Source organism: Eucyclogobius newberryi, unplaced genomic scaffold (assembly GCF_026437365.1).
Source record: "Eucyclogobius newberryi isolate DKJ021-1_F unplaced genomic scaffold, fEucNew1.0.hap1 SCAF_2, whole genome shotgun sequence".
Classification (NCBI taxonomy): Eukaryota; Metazoa; Chordata; class Actinopteri; order Gobiiformes; family Gobiidae; genus Eucyclogobius; species Eucyclogobius newberryi.
The window spans coordinates 44,689,368-44,716,495 of NW_027315834.1; the positions used below are offsets into that span (position 1 = coordinate 44,689,368).

The 27,128-nt window shown below is 41.9% G+C and overlaps 1 protein-coding gene across 3 annotated transcripts; it reads right to left on the reverse strand.

The window, feature by feature from the left end:
* Positions 1-4,311: 4,311 nt before the first annotated feature.
* On the reverse strand, positions 4,312-22,871 carry zbtb7c (zinc finger and BTB domain containing 7C). Of its 3 annotated transcripts, none has more exons than XM_072453210.1 (5): positions 22,854-22,871; positions 7,721-8,425; positions 6,621-7,282; positions 5,146-6,159; positions 4,312-4,703 (listed from the first exon to the last, which is right to left on the reverse strand). In XM_072453210.1, exons 2-4 carry the CDS (start codon positions 8,399-8,401, stop codon positions 5,544-5,546), a joined length of 1,959 nt encoding a protein of 652 aa, XP_072309311.1. In that variant the 5' UTR covers positions 8,402-8,425; positions 22,854-22,871; the 3' UTR covers positions 4,312-4,703; positions 5,146-5,543. The 3 variants fall into 3 exon arrangements, with proteins under 3 accessions (XP_072309311.1, XP_072309312.1, XP_072309310.1); XM_072453211.1 differs by lacking the exon at positions 22,854-22,871 and adding an exon at positions 13,032-13,404 and having other exon boundaries at positions 7,721-8,420; XM_072453209.1 differs by lacking the exon at positions 22,854-22,871 and adding an exon at positions 13,032-13,403.
* Between the last annotated feature and the right edge of the window lie 4,257 nt (positions 22,872-27,128).

Sequence of the window (27,128 nt, forward strand, 5' to 3'; positions counted from 1 at the left end):
GCAGGAGGCCGGCCCCTGTTTAGTCCTTATTCTGGCACCAGTAGGAGGCCGGTCCCTGTTTAGTCCTGACTCTGGTACCAGCAGGAGGCCGATCCACGTTTAGTCCTGACTCTGAGCACCAGCAGGAGGCCGGTCCATGTTTAGTCCTGACTTTGGCACCAGCAGGAGGCCGGTCCATGTTTAGTCCTGACTCTGGGCACCAGCAGGAGGCCGGTCCATGTTTAGTCCTGATTCTGGGCACCAGCAGGAGGCCGCTCCCTGAGGTCCTCAGAGTCTGAGATGGTTCATATGGCACTAACATGTCTGAGATGTACTTTGGTGCTAGGCCATGGAGAGACTTGTACACAAGCAGAGCTGCTTTAAAGTCTATTCTCTGAGCCACAGGGGGCAGTGCAGAGACCTGAGAACAGGACTAATGTGATGGTACTTCCTGGTTCTAGTCAGGACTAATGTGATGGTACTTCCTGGTTCTAGTCAGGACTAATGTGATGGTACTTCCTGGTTCTAGTCAGGACTAATGTGATGATACTTCCTGGTTCTAGTCAGGACCCGAGCAGCAGCGTTCTGGATGTTCTGCAGCTGTTTTACAGCTCGTTTGGAGAGACATGTGAGCAGCCGTTACAGTCTAATCTACTGGAGACAAACGCATGGATAAGTCTTCCCAAATCTGGTTTAGACTTTTGATTTTGGCAATGTTTTTAGATGGTAAAAAGCTGCTGATGTTATTGATGTGACGTGGCTGAGGTGAGTTCTTGTCCATTATTACTCCCAGAGACTGGAGGTGACTGCTAACACTTTCTCTTCGTTTCTGTGGGCCCCCGAAACAACAATTTCAGAGTTTTTAAACCCCAAAAGGTCTCAAGGGTTAAAGCATCACTTCTCAAAACATTCTTCAAATATTAAGGCTTCTTGAAATCCAGGAGCTGCTATTATGTCACACATTGTTCCCCTGAATAGCTGGTGCTTTTTCAAGGGCCTTTGTCTTAGGCGTTTCCTCCTGCTCTGATTCCCCACAGAGAACATGAGAGTACGTTTGCTCCAGCTCTCCCTGTGCTCCTCTGCCCAGCTGCATTGTCACGCTGTTTCCTCAAAGGATGTTCCATTAAAAATGTAACAGGCATGTCTTTGTTTTTGTCAAGGCATTTGCACACACAGTCTCAACAAGCCCTGATGTGTATACCTTTGGACCACAGAGGCAGAGGAGCACTCTTTGCACATAGGACACGGGTCACAGGAAGTGGCTCACAGGAAACCGCAAATGAAACGCTATAACAAACTTTCCAACTAATAACTTATGACTATAAATGGGACGTTTGTAGTCATAATCCGAGACAGTAACATTTAACACGAGGTGACAGTAAAAATCTCATGGCTTTCCTCATGTGTGACGAATATATATTTAAGATCATCTTTTGTTGTTGGAATAAACAGACAAAAAATGCCATCAGCAAAACTAGTTGCTCATAAAAGGCTACACACTGTTCTGTCGACTAGATTGATCAGATCCGAGTGCATTTTCAGACGTATGATGCTGTGGAAGATGCAAAAGTACAACAAAGTGCGAAGTGTGATCCTGCGCAGCCTTGTTCCTGGTATATTCTGTGCAGGTTATCACGGACAAGTTATGCCATTATATTAGTTCTGCTTGCAAAAACATAACATGAAGGAGAGAGCACAGAAGCACCAAAGTTAAGTGGCAAGAGCAGCGATCACAGAGCTGGGTAAAGACTAGCTCACGGTTACTTTCTGAAATGATCATAATATTCACCTACTTCTTGTATTACTTATACTTATTAAAGGTGACACATCGGTTACACTGTGACTGGCCAATGCAGATTATTGCTGAGATTCGTGTCTTTCTGTCGGATCCTGCAGCCAGAGCGAAGCACATTTAAATACACACGGGAATGGCAGAACAAAAGTCTGTGCCTTTAGTTTGGAGCTTTGAAGGGCAAATTTGGAGCTTTTCAAAACTGTTTTACGAAACCATGAACATAACCAGTGGCACAGTAAATAATACATACGTAAATATAACAATATTGTACTACAGACAGACTATTTCAAAATCTTTAAGACTCTGAAATATTCTATTGATTTTCATAACCTGTGCTTTATCGTGTTATTTTAATGCTTATATGTTTGTTGTCACCTCTTGGCAATGACTTCCTTGAAAAAGTAGTTTTTAATCTCACTGGGACTGGGCCAGTTAAATCTGAAACGTTAAAAAATAGACGTTCAGTTCAGTTTTGAGTGTTGCCGTCTCTGGGAATTACAATTCTCTTTTTTTACTGTCATCTTGAAGAGTCACATGCAAAGAAACATAAAGTTGTAATAACATGCAAACACATACAAAAGCATACGATTTGGTTCAGGTGATGTTAAATCTGGTACAATTATGAAATCATTCAATTTGAAGGTACATGAGATACACAAGTGAACATTTAGAAATGCCTTTAGTTTGTATTTTTCATCATTTGCAATACATTAAGCTACATTTACATCTCTGGGGTTAAATTAACATATGTAGATCATTGTACAGCCCAACATGCTATCACTTTTTATTTGATGGGAATTTGAGAATTGTAACGCCAAACTTGCTCAACCTACAAAAGCATTTCAAACTTCACACAGAGAAAAAGTCTTGAAAAGCTGAAACTAAAGGCACAAAATGATTCACGCAACTTCTCAATCAGCCCTTACACGCCGTAATAATTAGATCATCTATTATGATGAAGTTGATCTTGAAGTATTGTTTGCCTTAAATGAAACAAAGTAAAGTTGATGTACTCTTACTTATATTTTTACAGATGACACCTAATACGATGAGACACCTCGAGTCCTAACTTAAACCTTTAGTGCCCTCTGGAGGTGCTCTGGAAAAAGGTTAGAGAAACATAAGACAGTAACACAAAAATGAAAAAGTTCAATAACGATGTAAAAGTAATGTCAGATATTAGAATAAAGTGTCTCAATATTTGTGTGATCCTCGCTTATTACTGTGACATAAAACAAGTCTTTATGCAGTGCTCTGTATGTCCACTAGAGTTCAGTGTGGAGTAATGCATGTGTTTATAACATGCAGTGTACTTTAAAAATAAATCCTTAAATAGGTGAAAAAGGTAGTTTATTGTTGAATTGCAAAATGAAAATTTAAATATAATTGAAATAATAAACCAAAGGGAAGGCTGCAAATATAAAGCTCATATAATTTCTTCGATCTAATGTACAAATCCAGCTTGTGGTTTAGACCTTTGCAGGTTCTGAAATTTTGGTTTTAGTTTAGCTGTGAATAGTTTAGTCATAATTATGTTTGCAGTTAGCTGAATCTGCAGTTACAAAATCTTTTGATTGTACATTTATTCAGCTCTGTGTCTAATTTCTAATTATTTATGTATTTATTATGGACATAGCATTGGACAAATGCAATGTTTTAAGTGTTATAGCAGAATATGCTAATTTTCAACACCTTTCCATTGGGCCAATTTAGAGTTGCCAATTCTACCTAACACATCATGTGTTTGGACTGTGGGAGGAGCCGGAGAACCTGGAGAGAACCCACGGTAACACGGGGAGAACATGCAAACTCCACCCAGAGAGATCATGTGATGTTGGTCTGATCTGGGAATCAAACCCATGATCTCCTTCTTGGGAGGCAAGAGCGCTAACCGCCTTTGCCACCGTGCACCCCGCTGCTCTATTTGAATGAAGGCACGCCATTTTTATTCAAGCAGTTATCTTTATGTTTTAATTTATAAATTATAAGTTTGCCACAGACTAGTTTTGAGGAAAAAGTAACTATGTATATATACACACACACACACACACACAAATTTGGTTAATAACTCTATTTTTTTGAGTTCTTTAAAATGCTAATCTTTAACAGTAACTAAATATTGTTATAAGTATCACTATTTTCATGTTAGCCTATTTGCATCTAAATATCTGAGCACATTTTATGTTTATAGTTTAGTATTTTAATTGGAATTTTACTGGAAGAGAACCATGAACTAAGAACCAGGCGACACATGGCATTTGTTGATTGGGGCATGTTGGATAAGAAGAATGTATCAGCTACAGAGATGTTCCCAGACAGTTGTTTCTCCGTCACGGTGCAACGTTAGAGCTGAACCCTGTTCCTCACTCATGGTCCAAAATGCAGTTCAAGTCCTAGAAATAATTATATTGCATAAATTATAGCATTTCCTCTGTACCCCCATGTGTGGAGTGTCCTTTTTATTTGGGGTTCGTTGCCATGATTGGGCCTAAAGATGCATCTTAAATAAAAACACTTTCACAAACGACAAAGCAAAGTTTACATTTAGTGTCTTTATAAAACAGATTTGCAAAATATAGCCAAGGCTCATTCATTTAAATATGCATAAATAGCAAGAAAATATTTTCCCATTTCCATTCAGATAATTCCAAACAGCTTTTGACATGAATCATTACTGAAAAGCATATGAAAAATGTAGCTTGATCTTGCAGTAAACACAAGCTTATACAGCTAAAGCGATTGTTGATTTAATCAGAATTATACATCTCTGCAAAACACACACAGTTATCATAAACAATAAAACAAATCTTGTTCAAGTCTTTGAAGTAGTACACATCTTTGGATGAATTTCTCAGTTTTTTAAGTGCCATGTTTCACATGAACAATGTAACATTATGTACAATAGTGCAGACGAAGATTTGAAAAAAGGCTGTTCAAAGTTATCATGACAGGTTGGACGACTCGTTGAACTCAAAAGCAGTTAAGATGAATATATTCTGAATTTTGGCAAAAAATTATAACAATTAAATCACAGAATAGCACATTTTTTAGGTTTATAATTTCACTTCCTGTTTGTAATTTATGACATTACACTAGAAACCCAGCAAACACTAGGCAAAACTCATCTAATGTCACAATTATTTTTATTTGACGAATAAAAATATATGATAGTGAATTTTATTTTGTTGAATTATTGTTTAAAGAGTAAAAGTATTGTATCCCTATTGTTACTTCCTGTCATTTTCTACAGATTTTTCAAAGTTTTTTCCGCAATACCTGCTCGATTGGTGTAAAACTATAATTTATATGTACAACAGTTATAAATACACCAAATAAAGTCAAAATTAGAAAATCGTAAAAACCTGTCATACGCACTTTAAGTTCTATAACACATTATCATTGTCTTTTGTCAGCTCATTCTGGTTTCAGAATTCTACAGAAGGGACCTTAGATCACCTTTGCATGTTTACATTCAATGTTTGAAGTTAAGATTTGTTCATTGGAACGTTTCTACTTGAACTTACACTGCATAGGTGCAAAGTCTTGTTATTGGCATTATGTCTCCCCGTCTTGACCGCCTCGACTTAGCTCAAATGCAATTATTGGTATGTGAGAGAGCAAACATGACATCTTGTAAAGCGTACAGTGGACTGTGTTTTCTTTTCATCAAACATGTACTGCCGTGGCAGCAGGTTTTCAGCTGTTCTTGGTCATCAGTACTCTAGTTTCTAAAAGGTGCTTTAGCTTCAAGGGAGCAGATTTACACTTTTCACTTGGCCGGCTCAGAAATGGGTGGGACCCGCTCCAGGCCCATGGCCCAAGGGTCAGTGGGGGCACTATAGAATTGAGAGTGGGAAAGCATGTCTTCTCCAGAGATGGTGAAGGCAAACATCCCATTCTGTCGGCCCACTCTGGACTTGTGCTCCTCTGGGCTGACAGCCCGCCCCTCGGCTCTCACATCGTCCCGGGCCTCCTGGTCAGATCCCTTTAAACCCAGACCCCTGATTCCCAGACCAAGCATTTCCCCCAGTCCATGAGTCTTGACCGCCTGGTACGCTGAGCTCAAAGTGCTCTCCTCAAAGTGGTTGATGGGGTTTGTGGGTGGACACAGAAAGTTGCTGGGTGTTGTGGACCTCCAGGCAGCTGGCTTGCGCCCCCGTCGGGGGCGGGACACGCGGCAGCTTTGCCTTTTGATGTGCCGGTGCAGGTGGTCTGAGCGCGTGAAGCTTTTGTAGCAGTGTTCACACTGGTATGGCCGGACTCCTGTGTGTATGCGCAAGTGGTTCTTCAGGTCATAGTTGTGGACAAACTTAGAGTTACAGTGGAGGCAGATGTACGGACGTTCACCTGTGTGTTTCCTCATATGAATCTTTAGTTTGTCCTGTCTGCAAAACAAAACATAGAAATTCATGAAAAATATACACACTTTCAAACAATAAATATTTATGAGCCAAATCTACATCGAGCTTCATACAAGAAACATGGAGCCTATTCGAGGGATGAATAAAAATGATCTCAATAAATGTAATTGGAACTTGTGAACGCAGCAACAGAAACCATATTTTTTTCATTTAGATGTAAACGTTTGTTTGGTGATTTAATCACACATCAAATAAATATGCTGTGCTAAATCAGTTGTGTCTGTTCAAAAATGCAGGCAAAAGTTGCCAAGAAACAGGATGTTGATGATAAAGAGCTAATGAAACCATGTGAGGGGGCTTTCCGTCTGCTCTGTGATATGTAGATAAAGTGAATAGAATCTGGGGTGTTTTTCTATTGACTCTGATTGGAGCAGGTGCGTACTTTGCATAAGCACCTAGAAACGTGGAGGTGAGTGGTTCAGTACCTGGTGAAGCGGACCTCACAGATAGTGCACATGTAGGGCTTTTCTCCTGTGTGTGTCCTCATGTGTCGGGGCAGTTTGCCTGCTCCCTGGATGACCTTGTTGCAAATGGGACACTGCTGTGATGCTTTGGGCTTTATCTTCCTCTCTTCCTCCAGCTGCCAGGGGGGAAACAGCGCGCCCAGGTGGGAGGCAGAGCTCAGAAAGTTTAGGTATGACCTGAAGTCGGCCTCGTCCTTAATTTGACCTAAAGCGTGCCCCTCTGCAGTGACTGACCCTGGGCTGGTGTTGTTACCAGGGCTTACAAATTCTTTTATGTAGTCTCCATGCAGCACAGTGGGCAGGACTTCCTCTTTCATCTCCTCTTTGATTATCTCCCGTTTGACAGCGAGGTCTAGAGGGCGGGCACTGTCGTGGGATGCAGGAGTGGGATAAGTGCGGGCCAGTCGGCTCTGAGGCGAGGGTCCTGAGTGTGGATGGCGACTGGGGTCAAGGAACTGCTGTGAGAAGCCAGGGAACTCTGCAGCCCAAACAGAGGGATAGAAGCCAGGCAGCAGAGGAGAGAGGTGAGGCCTTCTGTCCAGCATGGGCATGCGAGGGTACAGCCCCTCCTGGAGCAGAGATTCAATGGAGAAGTCTTTCAATGTGCGGCTTTCTAGACTCTCCTGAAATCAAACAACCTACATGTTAGCTTATCTAAAATAAAACAGCACTGTTTCAAATGATTCCTGGGATCGTTTGAAACAGTGCTGATCGTTGACAGTTTTTTTCCCCTCTCATACTATGGTCTACTCTATAATTGCACTAATAATCCGTTTTTCATTCTTTCAAGGATGCAACAAACTATCAATCATTTTTCTTATACTAGTTCGATGTGGTCTCATACTAGTCCTGATATGAATCCAAACTACTTTAAAACTATTCAGGAAAGGTCCCAGTCATGTGATTTCTGTTTTAAAAAAATTATGCTAATTTTAGTATCGTCTTTTAACAACTTTCGTCCACACTAAAACTGCTTGCACTGTAAGTCTCCTTTCCCCCCCCATCTGATTTAATTTGAACTACTTATTGCCACGGACACCACTTTTATGAAACAGTTATACCTGTTTGCCCGTGATGTTGTCCGGCGACTGAGACGACTGTGACTGTGGGTTCGCCCGGTAGGAGGACGAGGCGGTGGTGGGCGGCGGGGACGAGCCCGACGGTGCCTGCTCACACCGGCTCTCCGACGACCTCACTGACCGGTCGCTGGCGTCGTCGTCTTCTTCGTCATGCTCGTCTTTCCTCGAGCCCATGTCCTCCTCCTCGTCCTCGTCCTCGTCCTCCTCTGCCTCCTCTTCGTCCTCCTCGTCCTCCTCCTCCCTTGCTCCGCCGCCTCCGCTGTCCATGATCTCCAGGCACACGTTGACGATGCACGGGATCTCGAGCAGCTGCGCCGCATTGAGGATCTCTTTGACGTTGGAGGCCGTGATGGTCAGAGTCGAGGTGTAGGCAAAGTCCAGGATGGCGGCGAGGGAGTCGGGGGCCACAAAGTCGATTTCGTACACGGCCGCTGCGTGGTGCGGTTCGGGCCCATCTGTGGTTGCCACGGTGAAGAGCTTCTTGAAGTACTGGCTGCAGGCTGCCAGGACGGAGCGGTGCGTGCGGTACTCCTGGTCCTGCACGATGAGCACCACGTCACACAGCAGCCCGTCCCGCCGCTGCTCGTTCAGGCTGCACAGGACGTCGCTGCTGTGGTTGGGGAAGGGGATCCCAATCAAGTCCTCCGCTCTGTGGTGCACCATGGCTTGGTCAATATGGAAACTACACTGGATGGGAGAAAAAAGAGAATGGCTCAATGAAAGTGGCAATGGGACATATTGTGTACAGACAGTATAGATCACAATGGTCAGTATCATCGCCACATTTACATATTTGGAGTTCAGAAACAGATTGCTCATTTAAAAAAAAAAAAAATTAAACTCTGTATGTACTCTCTGTAATATTCTACAAAATAGCTCGAATAGAAATTGTCTTCTAATCGTGCTTCTTAACAGCTATTTTTTGGAACCCTTGCTGTGTCTTTTCAGCACGGCCTTACTTTCCTGTTGAATTTTGATGAATTGTGGCATTATATCTGAGCTGTGATCGAATAAAGGCTAAAAAGGGATTTGAGATGCTTAGTTAAATTGCTTGTACCCAAATTGGTGTGGAGTAACACAACAGCTGGGTAACTCAACAGCACATCACTTTTTGTTCATTGATCATTTGTATCGGCAATAGTTCTACCGCAATGAGTGACAGTTTGGCTTTATTAAAATACACTGTGGGCTTGCTTGTTGGTGGGCCATCTGTGCAGTAAAGGCAACAAGTGGTAAATACAGCATGCCTGAGCAAACATCGCTTGGGCTAATATTTATTCTCCAATGTGCAATCACTTTGCTTGTAGGAAAGTGTTGCAATTGTTATTGAGGTGATGACAACACTGTAAATTAAAATAGAGAAAATATAATCTAATACTATATACTTTGTTATTCAAATGGATTATATGTATTAAACCACTGTTAGGACTTTATAAATATATATTTTATGAATGTTTTATGTGATTTAATAATAACAGATTTATCAGTTGCACATCATGAATTTCCTCATTTCAGAATAATTAAACCAATAGATTGAGACGTTCTTCAAAATTATATCTGTTGAATTGTCCGTGGGGTTTGTTGCAGTGATGTGTGAACCATGACATGTGGAGTAGCAAGAAGACAAAAGCAGGTCATGTTGTACAAATGCAAGGCACTGCATCCTGTGAAAATGCATAGAACACACTTTTCCCTTATCATACTCATTTCATTTGTGTAATTCTACATTTTAATAAGACAGATTTGAGTTTTTCTGTCTTCTCTCACTTCCACAGCTGGAGGACTACCTGTTGATTCACTGCGCTGTTGTTTGCGGCGATAAAACTTCCTTTGGCAAAGCGCTCATTCATTCGCTTCTATGAATAGAGCTCCCAATTCGCAGTCCACACTTGGTGGTCACCAAAGGCATGTGTAGATAAATACTTTGAAGCCGGCCCCACTGGCCACAAGCTGCATTGTTGACTCGAAATGGGCCAGGGTAAGAAACCACACGACTGCGCACACACTCACACACCCAAAAGGTTCTTACAGTAAAATGGATACCATACAAATGGCAGGAATGTAGAAAATCCTTTAGTTCACCTGCAGGTATACATCTCAGATACCAATCTTACATGTAGTTTATTCTTGTCTGCTCTGTTGCTAGGTAACAGTTGCTATGCCATTGATGCAGAATGGACATAATTAAGATATCTTTACATGAGGCAGTGGTATCCTACAGGCTGTAGACCAAACTTTGTTCTGATGAGAGGGGTAAGAATCATACATAGAGAGTTACAACAAACATGTTCCATCGTACGTTGATCTTTTAAATTAAATAGTATGCTATAGGTCATGTTTGGAGACCCTTCACAAACCCAATGGGTCCTACACCAAATATACAGATATTTTTTACTCCTCACACCACCTCCATATAAAGTGAAAGCCTGGGTAAGGTGGGAGAATCTTCAGCCAGAGATCAGATGGCCCTAAAAGTTCCCGAACAGGTTGCACAAACACCAGCGAAGGGGCCCCTCCCAAAAGAAGCCGCCAAGACAAACAATAGCACCAATCTTGGAACAACAGGGGATAATAAAGAGCGTATGAGGGCTGGCCAGGCTCGCTAACCCACTGTCATCTCACCCACTCTATGAAGGAGGACCGGACACATGCTGCCATTGCTGTTTGCTAGACAAGGCCCAGTGCAGGACCACACCCCCCTCTATCCTGGTTCCCACTGTTTGCTTGCCACTATGAGCTCTTACTGTGGCCTGCCCCTTAATTACAGCAGGGAGAGAGGATCTAAGAAGGATGTGCCACATAGACAGCGAGGGAGGAGGAGGGCACGGCTTTCCCACCACAAGGACCTGGAGCGACATTTCGTCAGCCAAACAACACTTAACTATTTACACACCCACCTACCCACCGCTGTGCAGTCAGGGCGGGGTGTCTTTAGACAGGGCATAAACTACTCTTTATGATATTTTTGAGGGGTAATTAAAGCAGTAATTTTAAGCGTAGTTGAAAAGTTATGTCTGTGTGACCTTCATGCACCTGCATGTGTACAAGCTCAGATATGAAAGTGACATGACAATGGTCTGCCTCCTCGTCTGCTCTGGCTCTGTCTTCTCTCATGCCGCACTTAGTCACCAACACTTTCAACTCAGCACTCCCGCCCCAAATTATGTGTCACCTCTATTCAATGTCCTCTTTTGCCCGGGAACTAGATTTGGGGCCGAAGCCACAGGAGAACAGCAGCGCCCTGCTCCTCTCCCTAATAATTGAGGTGCACTCCTCCCTATGCAGCTGGATCATTATGCCCCAAGTGCCGGGCTACCTCGTCCCCAGCCTTGACCGCTCAGGCCACAAATCAGTAGCTAATGTCCATCTCAGCCCTTGTCAGAGACAGACACTCATTTGGCCTGTAAGCTGTAACAGCTAAAGCTAGTTTATCCCTGTCAGGCCACCGCATGCACCTGACCCACCTGCTAAATCACCATCCGCCAAAGTTTGGCCCTGTCACCCACTGCCCATTGCAAACACCTGCTAAACAGCTGTCACGCGCCCACAATTGCATGGCCAATAATTTACAGTATTGACAGGCGAGATTCAGACCCTTATTAGGAGGAGACATTCATTTGAGGCTGTGTGCACTAGTCCATTATCTGCTGTGCAACAGTGCAACAGTGTGCTCAGCATACTTTCTTTAAATTATTTGATACATTCAGAACAACTGTCTGGGTCATATGGGACTAATAGCCAAAGTTTAATTTAATTGCTGTCAATTAGTGGAGCCAAAAGCTGAGTATATCAATCTCTATAATAAACATGTCAAAAGCTGAGTATATCAATCTCTATAATAAACATGTCAAGACCAAATTGCAGCATTTAACAGCACAGTTCCTGCTGCGTGTTGTAACAATGATCGCTGGTCATCCAAAAAATGACACCAAATGTGTAAAAGACGATGTGTCTGTAATTAGTTGTCCAAAATGTCAATTTGTGCAATAATTAAAAGTAAATATTTTTTTTAAATAAGAAGAAGAAGAAGAGGAAATTTTTATTTTATTTCTCCAATTCAAATTCAATTTTTAAGGGGGAACTTGATAATTGTATTGTTAGTATTTTTTTATCAAATAAAAATGTCCATCATAATCATAATCATAATTATGATTTAGTATAAGGAGCCCTGCCCTCAGAGAAGGGGGGAATGTATTACCTGTAAGGCCTTTTAAAGCGCCTGGTTGCTTGTCGTCTTGGAGCCTGCAGGGCGGCCCACAGCCGCTCATCATTATCTTTCTTACCCCAAAGTAAACAAAACTTTACTACTACATCTGTCACTTTGTAAAAAACAAATCTTACTATGATTCTGCCATAAAAGTACGGGTGATATGCTCCAAATGTAACTTTTTTACTGACAGTATCAAGCTTTAAAACAACTGTATATTTGTACACAACGGCATAAAAACACAAATGCAATGTGTGCAATATGTGCAATATGATATTTATCAGAAAAAGCAGATGGTTTGGACCAGGCATTCTTGTCCTTAATATATGTTTTACTTTTCTTTTTTTTTTACAGATGAGATGATCATTACAACAAGCAACATTCAATAACAAATATTTTGACATTTTAGCACATGTGTAGTTACACCTGAAATGAGCCGATGAAAACAGAGTGCATCTGGTAATGTCCCTGTCATTTGGGAACAGTATGAGGTAAAGTGTCCATAAGCTGCATGATAACACACCTGTAGCAAGTCATAATTTAGAGCTTGAGCTGAAATCCCAAACATGTTTTTATTATTCATGCCACATAAATAGATTCTTACACTGATTAAGTTATTTTCTACTTATTAAAATATACTTAACTAAAAAAAAATTGGGTTTACATTTGAAAATATACAAACAAATTGAATATGTACAGTTTTGATGAGGATTTTGCATTCTTAGCACAATGTTACGTTTGAGAAATATATCTTACAATTAAAATACAATACTAATTCATAATATATATTTACATTACTTTTATTTTTTACTGTCTCATTTGACACACAGACTGTTCTCACCAGTTTGGTCCTTTTGACATCTGCTGCTAAAACAAGAGTACACGACTAGACAAAGTTGATAACTTTTAGAACTAGTTTTCCAGTGTCTTGGATGTAGGGAGTATTAAATAATTCAGAGTTTCACGTTTGCTATCTACACACCCATGTGCGCACTCCCAAACTCTGGCATTCAAATTTCATCCACACATGTCTTGATACGTTTTGCCCAGCATTCCAAAGCTTTCAACAGGCAGCGCTCACCTCACCTTGACTTGGTTGATTCCCTTCACGTGTCTGTTAGTCCAGTCCTCTAGGAGGCTTCTCCGCTGCTCCCCGTTTGACCTCTCACCATTGCCTTGTCTAATTGAAACCCTGCTGATTCTGTCTTTGTCTGTCAGTCAGTGCCGGCGGACGGTCACTCCATTCACAAGCTCCTCACACTGGACGCAGTGATGCCTCATTCATAAAAAGCAGAAGGAAGAGCCCAGAGGGGGATATCCAGCAGGCAGGTCGGTCCGCTTGTTTCGGGCTGTCTCAGGGTTGTATAGTTTCGACTGAGCACTCCTTGTTGTGTGCGGCTCATGAGGCACGAGCCGCGAGTGAGTGAGAGGAAGAAGGGAGGGAGGGCAGCAGCAGCTCTGCGCTGGGGAGCTGTCGCACCACTAGTTTTTATAGCAGGGTGGGTAGCTCAAAGATAATAATACCCCATCCTCCTCCACAACACAAGTTTAAGCGCACTGTGTAATAAGCCCATGGCGCAGACACCCTCTGATTTGGGTCAGACAAAATGAATTTTTAGTTGTGTTCTGGTGGATTTTTTGGTATGTAGGGAACGGGGAGAAAGAAACTCCACGGGGTTGTTTGGGGAGACGGAGGGAGGGTAAAAATGGAAATGGGAGAGAGAAGTTGGTAAGGCTATTTTGTGCTCCTCCACTGGCCAGAGATGAGATGCACAAAGCTAAGAAAGTTTAAGGTTCAATGCTGACTTTTAGGAGGACAAATAGATTCTAGTAAGCTTATCACATTTAGTTTGAGCTTTTCCAAGGTCAAAGGTGATCGTAGCAGTTAGTTGCATGGCTTCTCTGACAGACAATTGTTCACTTTAGCATATGTATAATGTGTTTCAGCACTTTAGATGCCTCTTTGTGAGTGGAGGCTGCAAGAACACTGCTAATTATTGTTGTGCGTGGGAAGTTTCTTTTAAATACAATGATCAAACAGTTAAAAAAGAATTTAAATCATATATTATATATATATACATATATATATACATGCCAACATATATCAGACTTGGTGACATTTCAAAATCCAGGTTGAAAACACACATCTGTAGATATATTAGTTTTGTTAGAGTCAGAAAATAGTGAGAGACATTTTTTGGGGAAAGAAAAGCTAAATATTAAGATGATAATTTTAATTCTATTAGAACATTTGTGAATTAGGTTTAGAGTTATAATCTACAGTAACTAAGGGTGTTTGTGAGACTGAAAGAACAAAATGAGTCATATTTTCAAACCAAATGTACAGCTCGTCTTGGTGAAAACTTCCTCCATGACATCATTAAACCACACCCCTATTTAAATGAGGTGCCCACAACAGGAAGTCTTTCTTCTGATAAGTTTTGCAGGGTAATCAAAATGTTTAGGTGTGAAGGAGTGAGAGGGCGGATATCTCTTGTATTTCTTATCCTTAACGAACCAAGTTAGAAAGAAGATCCCAGCATCAAACCTCCCATTCACGTTCATTCATAAAGGTAGTACGCTCAGACAACCATTGTTTGCGCAGTGGTTTGCAGACCTTCCAATCTGAACCAAAATATTTGTGTGTATATATAAATGTAAGCTGACAATCACAACGTTACGCGGCACGCAGCTAACTTACACAAACAAGTGGACATCAGAGCGTGAGGCAGACGGTTGTGCCCACTTCTCTTGGGGGAAAACAGGGACCAAAGCCGACCGCAGCCCGAGCCCTCGTGGTTTACACTGTTTTGTGCAGGGTGAGAGGCCGAGCCAGCTCATTTTGGCATCCCGTATATATAAACAGGGTCAGCCACTAACTGCTCACAGCTCAGCCAGACGGCCAGAAAACAACACTTGCTATACTGTAGCATGGTACATCTCTGCTAAACACGTCACTGCAGCCATAGCAACTTGCTGAAATTGGTACCTGTATACCATATATTTTTTTCTTGAACAGAGTTAAATATAAAATATCAAAATTGGTTTTGTTTTATCCTCTGAAAATCTTTCATGTTTTTAGTAATTTATATAGACTGCCATTTCAAGGTTTTAAGCTATTACAATTCTATTGCTTCACAGCACATAGTCGGCTTATCAGTCTTGGATGGATTTGGGTTCTGTCGTTAAAATCAACAATTAGGGTTGTGCAATTACTGGAAGTTTAGACTTTGGAGGAAGAATCTTAACTATTTTTGTGTTAAACAAGAGAAAAGGAAATCATTATTCATTATATTTGCCGTATTGTCCAGCGCTCCAACAAAGCCTTCTGTTTATCATTCGAATGAGTTTGTTTGCATGAAAAGTCTTGGGTGCCCACTGTCCGTCACAGGCGCACGGTTCAGTCAGTCGCCCGTGGCAGCCGCACATGAGGCCCTTAGCCGGGTACGAGTCATCTGTTTTTCCCGTCCGTCCCTCCGTCGTTCTGTCTGTCTGTCTGGCGTGTGCTAGTACCTGTTTACAGACACCTGCTGGGCCCCGAGTGCTCTGCGTGCGAGGCCACCAGATTGGAGCTGTGGAGGGGGCAGGGGTGTGAACAGTCATTAGATCAAGTTGATATCGCGACGACTTTGGTGTACCCAGCATGCATCGTACAGATAGAAACACTATATCACACGGCCTATAAGAACCCGATCTGTGAGCTGCCAGTCGGATCATATAGTGCCACATGTCATCGAGCTGCGGGGCGAAGCTTATTCTGGTGATTCTGTGATTTTTGCACTGGTTTATGGCACATTTTCTTTGCCTAATGTGCATTTGACAGACTTACTTATTTCACAAAAATCTAGTTGAAATAATTGCATTTACAATTGTACAAAAGAATCATGCATCGTTATGGCTGCCTTTAGCTTTGATTACAGCACACATTCACTGTGGCTTAGTTTCAATAAGATTCTGCGACATTACAAGATTTATTTCCCTTCAGTGTTGCATTGTTTTTCACCAGTTGATCTTGTCTTGTTTGTGACAGAGTGACACTGCACAAAGCCTTCTCCAGCTCAAACACTCTCACTGAGGTTCAGGTCTGTAGTACATTAGTTTCATGTTTTCTCTGCTTGATGCAAATGATTGAACTCTTCTCAAACACACGGACATCTTTTCCATGACCACAGGATTTGTCTTTCCACACGGTTGTTTCAGAAATGAGAAGATTCACTGCATCATTCTGGTTTGAGTACTGTGTTGCAGCTGAAAGATCATGCCCTGCAGCTGTTCTCCAGTAGGAGGCTCGGACCTGCTGGATTTGCTTAGCTGAAGCCAAGTGACGGTGTATGTCAAACTTTACATAATACAGAGAATTTTCTTTTGAAGATATGCAACATTTGAACACTGAGCATATAATTTGTAGTGAAAAAATGCAACAAAAAGAGCAGTAGTTATGTTGTAAATTATCAAATGGGTATAAGGTGATATTTCTGCACTTTTGTGATTAATTGTACATATTTTTCACATTTGTCTAATAATTAAAGTTTAAAGACAATTTTGTTAGACTGACATAATATTGCCCACAAGTATCGAGTTACTCAAAACGAAAAAAATATATATTTATATATTTTTGGTGATTATTGCACCCTTAACTGGAACTAACAATTATTTTAGTAGTCGACTAGTCAAGTAAGTAATTAAGTACATTTTGTTTGTACAACACCTTACACAGACAAAAGTGATTCACAAAAACGATCAAACATTATCTCTATTGTACAACTGAGACTTTTTAAATACACACAGGTGATTTATACACTTCTTTCCTCTGCATTGTATTGAACGGCAAGAGGATGGATTGGAGATCAGCGCACTGTAGTTGAAACATTAGAAACTCTGTATCGACAGTGATTTCAATAGCAGTTTTGGACAGAACACAGGACTTAAGAGTAAAACATTTCCACTATATCCTCAATAAATACAGTACTTTTACAGTTTCTGCTGCTGCAAACTGCCACTGTCCCTCAGTTTGTCCATTACAAAGCCATAAGTAAAAAAAACATTTTTACATTGTTCCGGTGTTAGCCTTGAGATCAAGACCTTTGTATTGGACTTCTCTGATTCAGAAACCCGGCTGTCACTGCTTCTTCTTACGCCTCCGTGTGCTTGCGCTCTTTAACGTGCAGACTCTTTGATTTAAAAATGCTGCTGGCTGACCTGGGCATTCCATCAATTGATACTCATTCATTTAAAGCTTTTTGTTAGTAAAAAATCAAATTTTTACTTCAAAAGCTGTATATGCATCACCCTCAGTTTAAAGGACACTTCAAATTTTAATTCATTTGCTTTTCAAACTATTCCGCACGCCAGCCGATTTATTAAACACTTCAAACGCTGACTCCTGAACTTTCCTTAGAGTCAACACATTTGTGTCAATTTGATGTTCTGTTGTGAATAAATCGAACAGCAAAGTTTGTGTTTAATTGACCGGGTCCTATTATCTTTATGAATTAGGTTTAATGACCATTGTTCTTTTCAGCAGGTGGGGCTGGTTTGTAAGAGCTTATCCCACGACCCTAAGCCCCCACCAGTCCAAACGTGCACTACTGCTGCTGGTATGTCAGAGCTACTGCATTTTCTGCTCCTGTCAGAGCTGTGCAGAGAGTTACTTTTTCATAATGGACTTGTACTTTGTTCTCAGAATGTTCATCTTTTTCTGCGTGTATGTGAGGTTTGTGGGTCCTTGCCCAGAACATTTTAAACAGTGTATAATTTGGGCGTTTCTTTGGCAAAGTGATATAATTATGAAAATGATGCAAGAATTTCTGTTGGTACTGATACTCATACACCGACAACTTTTTTTTAAAAATATTGCTTGATTGTTGCCACAGCTGTCATGGGGCGGACTGACAAACATGAGGGCGACCTCTCCTCTACTTGAGCTTAGCCTGGCGAGCCAGACGCTATACTGTATACTGCCTCTGGGACCCTGTTCACAGCTACGGTGATCATTCCTCCCACAAGTTAGATAATGAACCAATCACAGCCGTGTATTTGCAGAGCGTCACTTAAATGCAGAATATATTTCCTCAGATATCCACATATCGTAAAGAACAAAATATAAAACGTCTCTTACTCGTTTCAAACATGTTATTGTTAACAGCCATGTTAAGTCTTTCATATGAACATCTGTTTTTGTATAGAATAGGAGAAGTGTGTAGACTCTTGGTTGAACCTGAGCCGCTGAGACCTGCTTGTCCACTCCTGGTCTGGTGTGAGCATTAGCGTGGAGGGTCGTGGGTGATTGAGGACACCTCCTGGTGGTGATAACGAGGAGAGGCCAGTCTTGGTGGGACAGCCTGCGTCTGCCCTCAGGTCGTGTGTGTGTGTATGTGTGTGCGTGTCGGAGCAGAGCCCGCGGCGCTCTGGCACCTCCTAATTAAAAGCAGTCAGGCTGCAGGGCAGGGGAGACAGATGCCTGTCATAAAGCACATACGGACACACACATGTGTCGCTTCAGCCACGCGCACAAATACATGATCGGGACACAGCCATCCGCCGATCCTGATCCTCATCACACCCGCCCACTCAGGTATCACAGGTAGAAAATGTGCAATAGACCAGCATCTCCAAAAATGACAAATTGGGAGTATTAATAAGGTCTTTCTGCTTAAAATTGCATTGCTGCCTGAATGTTTTGTTACATGATTTGAGAATGTGCCACTTTCATGAAAAAAATCATCACTTATTTGTGCATTGCCTCAGGTTAAAACAAATTTAGCTAATTAAAGTTGAACTAGTCAATAATCTCCCCTAACTTTAGCTTGAAAATCTAACTGCAGTGCCACTCACAGGTGCGCACTTTTCTCCATCGTGACCTACTCTTTGCTGCCAGATTGACACATCTCTCTTCCTCCCCAGCACAGAATGAGACATAATTGTCCTGAATGTCTGTTACCTGCAGACTCTGTCACTTTGTATCTGCTCCCCCATGTGCAGCCCCACGCTGGAGGCAACCACATCTAGTACTTATTTGGCTAACCGCTGTTTGTCTGGGGTGGGTGGGTGGATCAAGGCTCACTGCTCTCCTTTCTCTCCCAGTGATTAGATAGCATAAGCAGGCCAACTAGCCAAACCCACACACTCATGTCTCTAAAACTGCCAGGCGGGCCTGTGTTCTCTGTGCTGCCTCTCACACACAGGTGGGTGGACCCACTTATTCAACCCAGATCTTTTCTCTCAGACATTATAAAATCTTGCCTTTTTTTCCCTTTCTTCTTCTTTTCATCCACTCCCTCGTGCTGATTGACATTTGACAATGCACTGCGTACTAACATGCTGCACATGCATTATTATTTTAAAATGATTTAGTTGTATGTCACACTTCTGGACCAAAACTAGAAGGCAGATATTTGCAAAAATACAGTTTGATTAACAAACCAGTGTTTTATCAGTGTTCATATAAATATTCATTGTATATTTTATTTTTTTATGTCGTGATTGGTAGTTTATTAAAAAAAGAAAAGAAAAGATAATCATATAAGGGCTATTGTGACATTCGTCATGTCTGCTCTAATGGATAGATAATGTAGTTATTTTTACATTAAAACTAATCTATGGTATCAGAAATAAAGACTGTTGGTGGGTTCTAAAAACAAACAAACAAAAACAACATAACTGCTGGTCGAATCGAGAGACTTCAAGTCCACAACATAAAAGGCACTAACAGAATAATCCATAGATATAGATGGATACATTGGTAGTGGTAAGAAAGTTGAAGTTTTCAAAAGCCAACATGTGCCACAGAGTTGACCTCGCGGGGAGGCTGGTGCTGCCTGGTGCTCTGTCGTTTGTGCCAAGACACAGCGTTTTGTGAGGAGCGCAACAAACACAAATCCCACAGAAGGAGCTTTTTTGGCAGGGCCCGGGCCTCCCACCCACAGCCTCTTCAAGCCTCCTCCCTCCTCTATTCATGTGTGAGGGCGGCTTACTCACGCACTCACTCACTCACCCAGCAAGCCAACCCTTCTACACACAACACAACCTGGACCGGTCGCTAAAGACACCAGCCCTGCACATGTAGAGCGCTCAACACGACACCAGAGCCTCAGCACACATGCATCACATGCATCACGAGTCCTACAGAGGCTCTGTTCTCATGTGAAACTGACAGTAACGCAATCGTGACAAGACAACATTGTATGACAGGAGAGTTGTGTGAGGATTTGGCCACACACACACGCACACGCACAGGCACACGCACAGACACATACACGCACACGCACAGGCACATGCACACACACACACACACAGACATGCACACACACACACACACACACACACACACACGCACACACACACACGCACAGGCACATGCACACACACACACACACACACACACACAGACATGCACACACACACACGCACACACACACACACACGCACAGGCACATGCACACACACACACACACGCACACACACACACACACGCACACACACACACACACACACACACGCACACACACACACGCACAGGCACATGCACACACACACACACACACACACACACACGCACACACACACACGCACAGGCACATGCACACACACACACACACACACGCACACACACACACACACACACACACACAAACACACACACACACACACACGCACACACACACACACACACACACACACAAACACACACACACAGAGTCACAGGATGTCAGGTGGGAGAAGGCGTGTGGACTCATTCACTCCGTCAGCCTCATTAATGAGCACATTGCACCAGTTTGAAATGGTCATTTAAAATCCTCCTCTTCAAACTTAACCAGGTGAACGCCTATTGACTTAGACAGACACATATTGAGATATTCTAATATCCAAGAAATAAGCCAATAGAGGTTATGCAGAAGACATCACAGCGTTCTGAATGTTGGTGAGTGGCCAAAACACATGAGAGTCAATGACAATGACATTTTCTCTTTGTAAGAGCTCAAAACACAACTAAAATGTGAAAGAGCTTCTACAGTCCAACAACAAGAAGACTACAACTTTGCTAAATATTCAGTTTGTACCTAACATCTAAAGAAAAGATCATCTTTTAAATTCTGTTACTGTTAATTTCATGTTTTAGCTACTATCTATTGTTGTTGTTGTTGTTGTTGTTGTTGTTGTTGTTGTTTTGACTATTTTAGGATTTTATTATTTTTATGTTTGTCGTATTATTTTTAAGAGCACCAGTAGAGCAATTGTAATTTTCTTTTAAATGGTTTCCCGTGCAGCACTTCATACGCACATGAAATGCGTATGAAGTAGATATTGCATAAACAGTTGAAGGAAACCAGATAAATAACAGGAACACTGCAGCTACACTCACATTTATCACCACTTTGGCATCACACAGTTGAAATCATCACCTCAAACAAATCAATTTGTGGAGGAAATGAATTTGAAGTGTCCTAAAACTCCCCGAACCATTAGCAATCAAGCCAGGCAAGCTCTATTTTCAGTTAAAGAATAAAGTTTAAGTTTAACAAAAGCTCCACGGACAAAAAGTAGTGGTAAAAACGCAAAGAAACACATCTTATCAGTTGTGCTGCCCGTTCGTTCTGCCACTCATCTCTCGACTAAAATAATGTTGCATAACCTCTATATCTATACCTCCCTATTGTCATATATGTGTCTACAGACTCTGCTCCTATACATACTGACTTAAAGGAGAGGGGTGGGAGTTTTTGCTCATAATATCCCGACTAAGCAAACATGAATGAAATCTGCTGCGAGCTGTGTTTGTACAACAGTGCGTAAGAAAGGCCCTTCACAAAAGAGCAGTGAGATCAAGTTGAATTGAGATAATCTGAGAGAGACGGGGCCAGAATAGGGCTCTTGTCGGGGCGTGGAGCTTGTAGGTGTGGTGTGACTGCAGCTCAGCCTTATCCCCGACTAACCCTGCAGAGGAACCATCAGAAATGTGCCCGTACGTGTGTTCTTTACCTTCAGCGCTCTGTGTTTGGAACAGTGGCGGAGTATGACAGGGACACCTCACTGTCGGCTCACGGAATCTTTTTGAAAACTTGCCTGAGATGTCACCTTGGAATTATAATGCCTATTGTCAGACGAATGAAAGGCTGTTAAATAGAAATATGGATGGTGGAATAACATACGAAATTGGCTTCTGGTGTTGTTTGTGTCCCCTGAAATGTCCTTTTAATTCCGACGCTGTTGTGAAGCAGTAATTCTGTTTTCTAATTATTTGTTGTTAATTGAAAAGTCCTATTGTATATTTCTTTGACATACCTTGATACGCTAACTATGAATGACCATAGTGAACATGATGGTATTTAATAGCGTAAACGCACTTTGTCGCTTTAAAGGGGAGTCACCAGAGGGCATCTTTATCACCATATTCTTACTGTGAGATAGGAGTTGTTGCTATGTATGTGTATATAGTTGTACCTTTCGTTTATAAAAATGTATTCTGCGCAGTTACGTAACCTTGATAATGTCACAGCATCGCTTATAAATATGTATACAGACACTATATGCTGGTTTGTATAGTTTTGAAACTGTGCAACATTGACAAATACACTGACAACAACTGTCAAAGAAAGCAACATTCACATTCCCCTTCTTGCTGACTGTACTGTGTGGCTGGTACGTGGAGGAGGAGGAGGCTGCGCACGTGTTGTAACATTTGCAGTAGAAACAAGACAACGCTGGCTGTGCAGACCCTGTTACTTTCTACCAAAGAGGCGCAAACTTCCCCAAAGGTTGCCATTCTTCAGAGTGATTTGGGCGCCACATGCAGCTCTCGCCCAATTTCCCAACCACAATGAAGAAAATAAAGAGAAAATAACTTGTGAAACAGGAGAAAGCCAAATGTGAATAAAAAAGTGGAAAAGAGGAGGATGATGTGTAACTGACCTTTTCGAGGGGTTTTGATTTCAGGTCCTTTTCCAGTGCACCCAGTTCCTGTCAGGAAGCCCGAGCCGGTGAGAATGAGCCGGGCCGACGCATGAGAAACTGAATTTGCTCTGAAGGTGTGTCGGAGATGGGGAGTGAAAAGGTACCGTTCCGCAAAGTGATTATCTAAGTAACACAACAAAACAAAAGTGCTACACCCACCGGCCTCAGCCAACACCCCTCCCTCCCTCCGAACCAAAACTATTTGGCAGCGTTCCCTGCAGTCCACCTGTGCTTAGGGGAGTGACATTACATTACACCAGGGCCAAACCTTAACCGAGCTCTGGCTGAGGGAGAATACACTGACACCTGTAGAGCTTGCTTTTTTTAGGCTCTGATGTGCAAAATGTAATAGTGAAATGGGAAGAAGAAGAATGGGGAGAGACGGGAATCCATTTTGATATTTTTGATCTGACAAAAGTACATATTTTGTTCTGCTACTTCTTCTGGGGCAAACAGGAGTTGGAGGAACAATAGCGTGAGAAGTGGAGGACAGTTAAATCCTGACTTACAGGTGACGGGGTGTGTTTTTGTGCACACTTGTACCCGGCCAAATGAAAGAACACTTGTGTCATTCTGTCAATACAACTTCATAACAGGGACTATGTATTAGACAAGGCCTCATTTTGGTACAAATACTGAGGACTGTATTCTTCTCATGTCAACGAGCAGGTGGGGAATGCTCTGCCGTAAAAGTTACATACTGCATCTTTTTTTTATTTTAATATATATTATACTTTATCAGACAGAAAAGGACTGTGTGAAATGGGTGAAAGTAATTTGCCTGGATTTGCCTTAAGAACCTTGCAGTGTCTTACAGTATAATGTCAAGCAATTTAAATGGGCTTTTCCTGTTCTCGACGTCATTGCATAAGACACGATGAATACTTTTATCCAGTGCGTGTTACAGTGTGTCGTTGTAAATTAGGATTACAGTGGCCCTGCCCTGAGTGCTCTGGTGTCAAACACATGGTGAGGATCCTTCACACATCCCTCATCTTTTTCCTGCCCCTCCTAACATCCAAACAGTAAAATGTGAATGAATACAGTTCAACCATGTCGATTAATCCTATCTGAAAATGTGTGAGAAATGTTGAACTGAGAGTCACAGCGTGAATTTAAGCTTCACACGTTTGTGCATTCCTGCTTAAAGTGGCCTCAGTGTGTTGTAAAATAAAAAAAGGCATGGAAGATGGGATGTGATTTTAATATTTTAAAATGTGTTGATTGGAATGATGATTGATTGGAAAATGTAGATTAATGCATAACAGGCTTAACTTGGAGTAGATTAAATTAAGGTTTTCTTATAAATCATTTACCAACACTCCATAAAAAAAGAAAGAAAAACACCCTTCTAAATAAAGGACAGCAGAATTTATGCCATTTAATAATAACTTTATATTATTGTAATGAAAATCTTTCCGAAGGTCTACGCATAAATTGATAAATAATTGACCATATTTAATAGTGTTTATTTTGCCAGGTTCAGATTGGCACAGAATAAAAAGGGCTGCTACTGAACAACAGGACAGTGCTACACCCACAGACTGCTGCTGCTGCTTTTAAGGTGCCACCTGTGGAGTGGGTGTCACAATCCCACCAGTGAATCTGTCTCATACAACAGAGATGCTTGTCAAAAAGATTGAACCGTTATCATATTTTCAACTTAAACTGCACTAAAGTACGTCAGGACCTGTGTATACCGGTCTACATGTTAGCCTTTTCACCCAGCCCAGTGTTAGCATGGTCCATGGAGATAACTGTGGAGGGTTCAGAGGTGTGTGTCGGTGTTTGTGGGAGGAGCAGCAGCATCAGAAGCAGGGTCACAGTTCAAAGGGCTGCTCATGACCCTGAGCCTGACATACACACACCTACTTCACCCATGTCCCCTTTGACCCCATCGGGGAACTGCCGAAACCTTGCGCACGACCATAAGTAAACTGTGTTCTATCTATTTATGTTTGCTATAGTTGATAGAGATACACAGATGGGTAAATACTTTATTGATCCCCATAAGGAAAACAAATCTGTTCTGTCCAAGCATCGACAGAGACACACTTTTACACACAGATGTTTGAACTAACTAACTACACAGAATTGAGTAATGGCACTAAGGCTGGTGACAGTTGATCACCAGGTGTGAAGGTGTTTCTATACTGTCATACCAGTTTACACCACTTAATTCGTGCCACTATAAATCCATTGCTAACACCATAATAACCACAGAACCTGTTCAACATGAAGATGAGCCAGAGGACTTAGAGTATAGCCACATTTCGACACGTCCCCCAGACCGGTTTTCTTAGTCTCTTAAAAGTTGTATGGAGGATTTTACTAGTTTTTTGTTGTGGATATCTGTGAAAAATAGCTCAATAGACGTGCAACTGGCTTGTCCTTGATAAACTAAAAAATAAGATAAGAATACATATAAGTGTGGATATGGTTGGTGCTACCTACATGCTACCTACATGCTACCTACTTGTTACCTACTTGTTACCTACTTGTTACCTACTTGTTACCTACTTGTTACCTGTTGGCTGGTCAATCAAACTCACAACGTTCCTTGCGTAACGGACGACTACGTACTTTGAGTATGTAATTTACAGAAGCGTCTCACGCACTAAGACGCCATTTACTCCAGCACCGCAATTGTGGTGCTGCGCGATGCGGCTAAAGCTAAAGTAACAAGAAACGACTTCTTGTTTATTTGTTTGTTGGTTTATTGTCTGCACCTCTGCATTTGGATGTCTCTTTATGTAATGCATTGGATTTGGCTGATGTTAGGATCACTATTGACTGGAAATTAAATATTTTCGGTCTTGACGTGAGCGCTGATGCTAACCTGCGCTAGCTTTGACTTGCGCGTTGCCTTTGGGCTCAACAAATCGCTGTCTCTGGAAAGTTGGCTTTTATCACAAGAGCAAGTCAGCGTTTGGTGAGAAATTGTAATTTTCTGTCTGTATCTGCTTTTTGCCGTCTTAGTCCAATTATGTTGAATTAGGTCTGCACATTTAAAAAGGTTTTGGATTCTTATAGCCAGACCTGTATTTGCGAGTCGAACCTTGACGAGTTTTGGCTCTGCTGCCTTCCTCCCATGACGTTTCTGCACCATGTCTGGTCAGCTGATTCAAACATGATTTGGTGCTATCTTTAGGATTGAAGACCCAACCGGCCCCATTCACGAATGTCTCACCTCTCGCTTCTCCTTTCTAAACTCAAACTCACATAACAACACCTGCTCTGATTGGCCATCGCTCGCGAGACAATGCACTTTTAATGCCTTTTAAAACATTTACCTCCACTTAAAACGGTTTCATGAATCAAGTTTCGCACAACAGATTGATCCGAAGTTATCATAAAAAACGTGTTAAAACGTAACAAGACTGCTTTATTAAAAATGCATATTCTTCTAATTGTACATACCAATATCAACCATATCAACTTTCTTTCCTGCTTTTAGTGAATATTCATAAGGAAACACATTTTAACTTTACAAAGAAGCGTTAAAGATCTGTAACACAAAGCAAGGGGCGTTGTGTGTGCGAGAGTCGTCTGCGGTGCCCATCTTTCCCCCGTCCCTTCCTGCCTCCACCCAGCCGCTCCACCATCACTCCTTCCCCCGTCCTGTTTCCAGCCAACACCCTCGGCATGAGAACACACTGTGGCAGATATGACCCCTCCAAACATCCCCCAACCGCCGCCCCCAACCTCTACATCCGCACCAACGCTCTCACCCCTCCCAGAGTCTCCGCCTCATCCTCCACTCCCTACAGCGCTGTTGCCAGGATGTAATGTTTTTCTTTAGCCTCTCCTACACACTTTTCACACTGTTTTTTCCTTTTTTTCTTTCTCCCGCTCCCTCTTCATACACACAGCAACATCCCACACTCGCGGGGCCCGGCTGACCCACCAAGAGGGGGTGGGACATATTCGGGTGGGCAAGGGAAAAGATGCCATCATTGAAAGACAAGCGCATAGACTACGTGGTGTTGCAGCAGAGGTGGCAATAGTACAATTTTAGTATATTGTTGCCAGGGATGTCACGATTAAAAGTGTTGGCGTGACCATTGTTGTGAGAGTAAACGCAGCGATTTAACGATTATTGTGAGAGTAAACGCAGCGATTTAACGATTATTGTGAGAGTAAACACGGCGATTTAACGATTATTGTGAGAGTAAACACATAAATTTAACGATTATGGTGAGAGTAAACACGGCGATTTAACGATTATTGTGA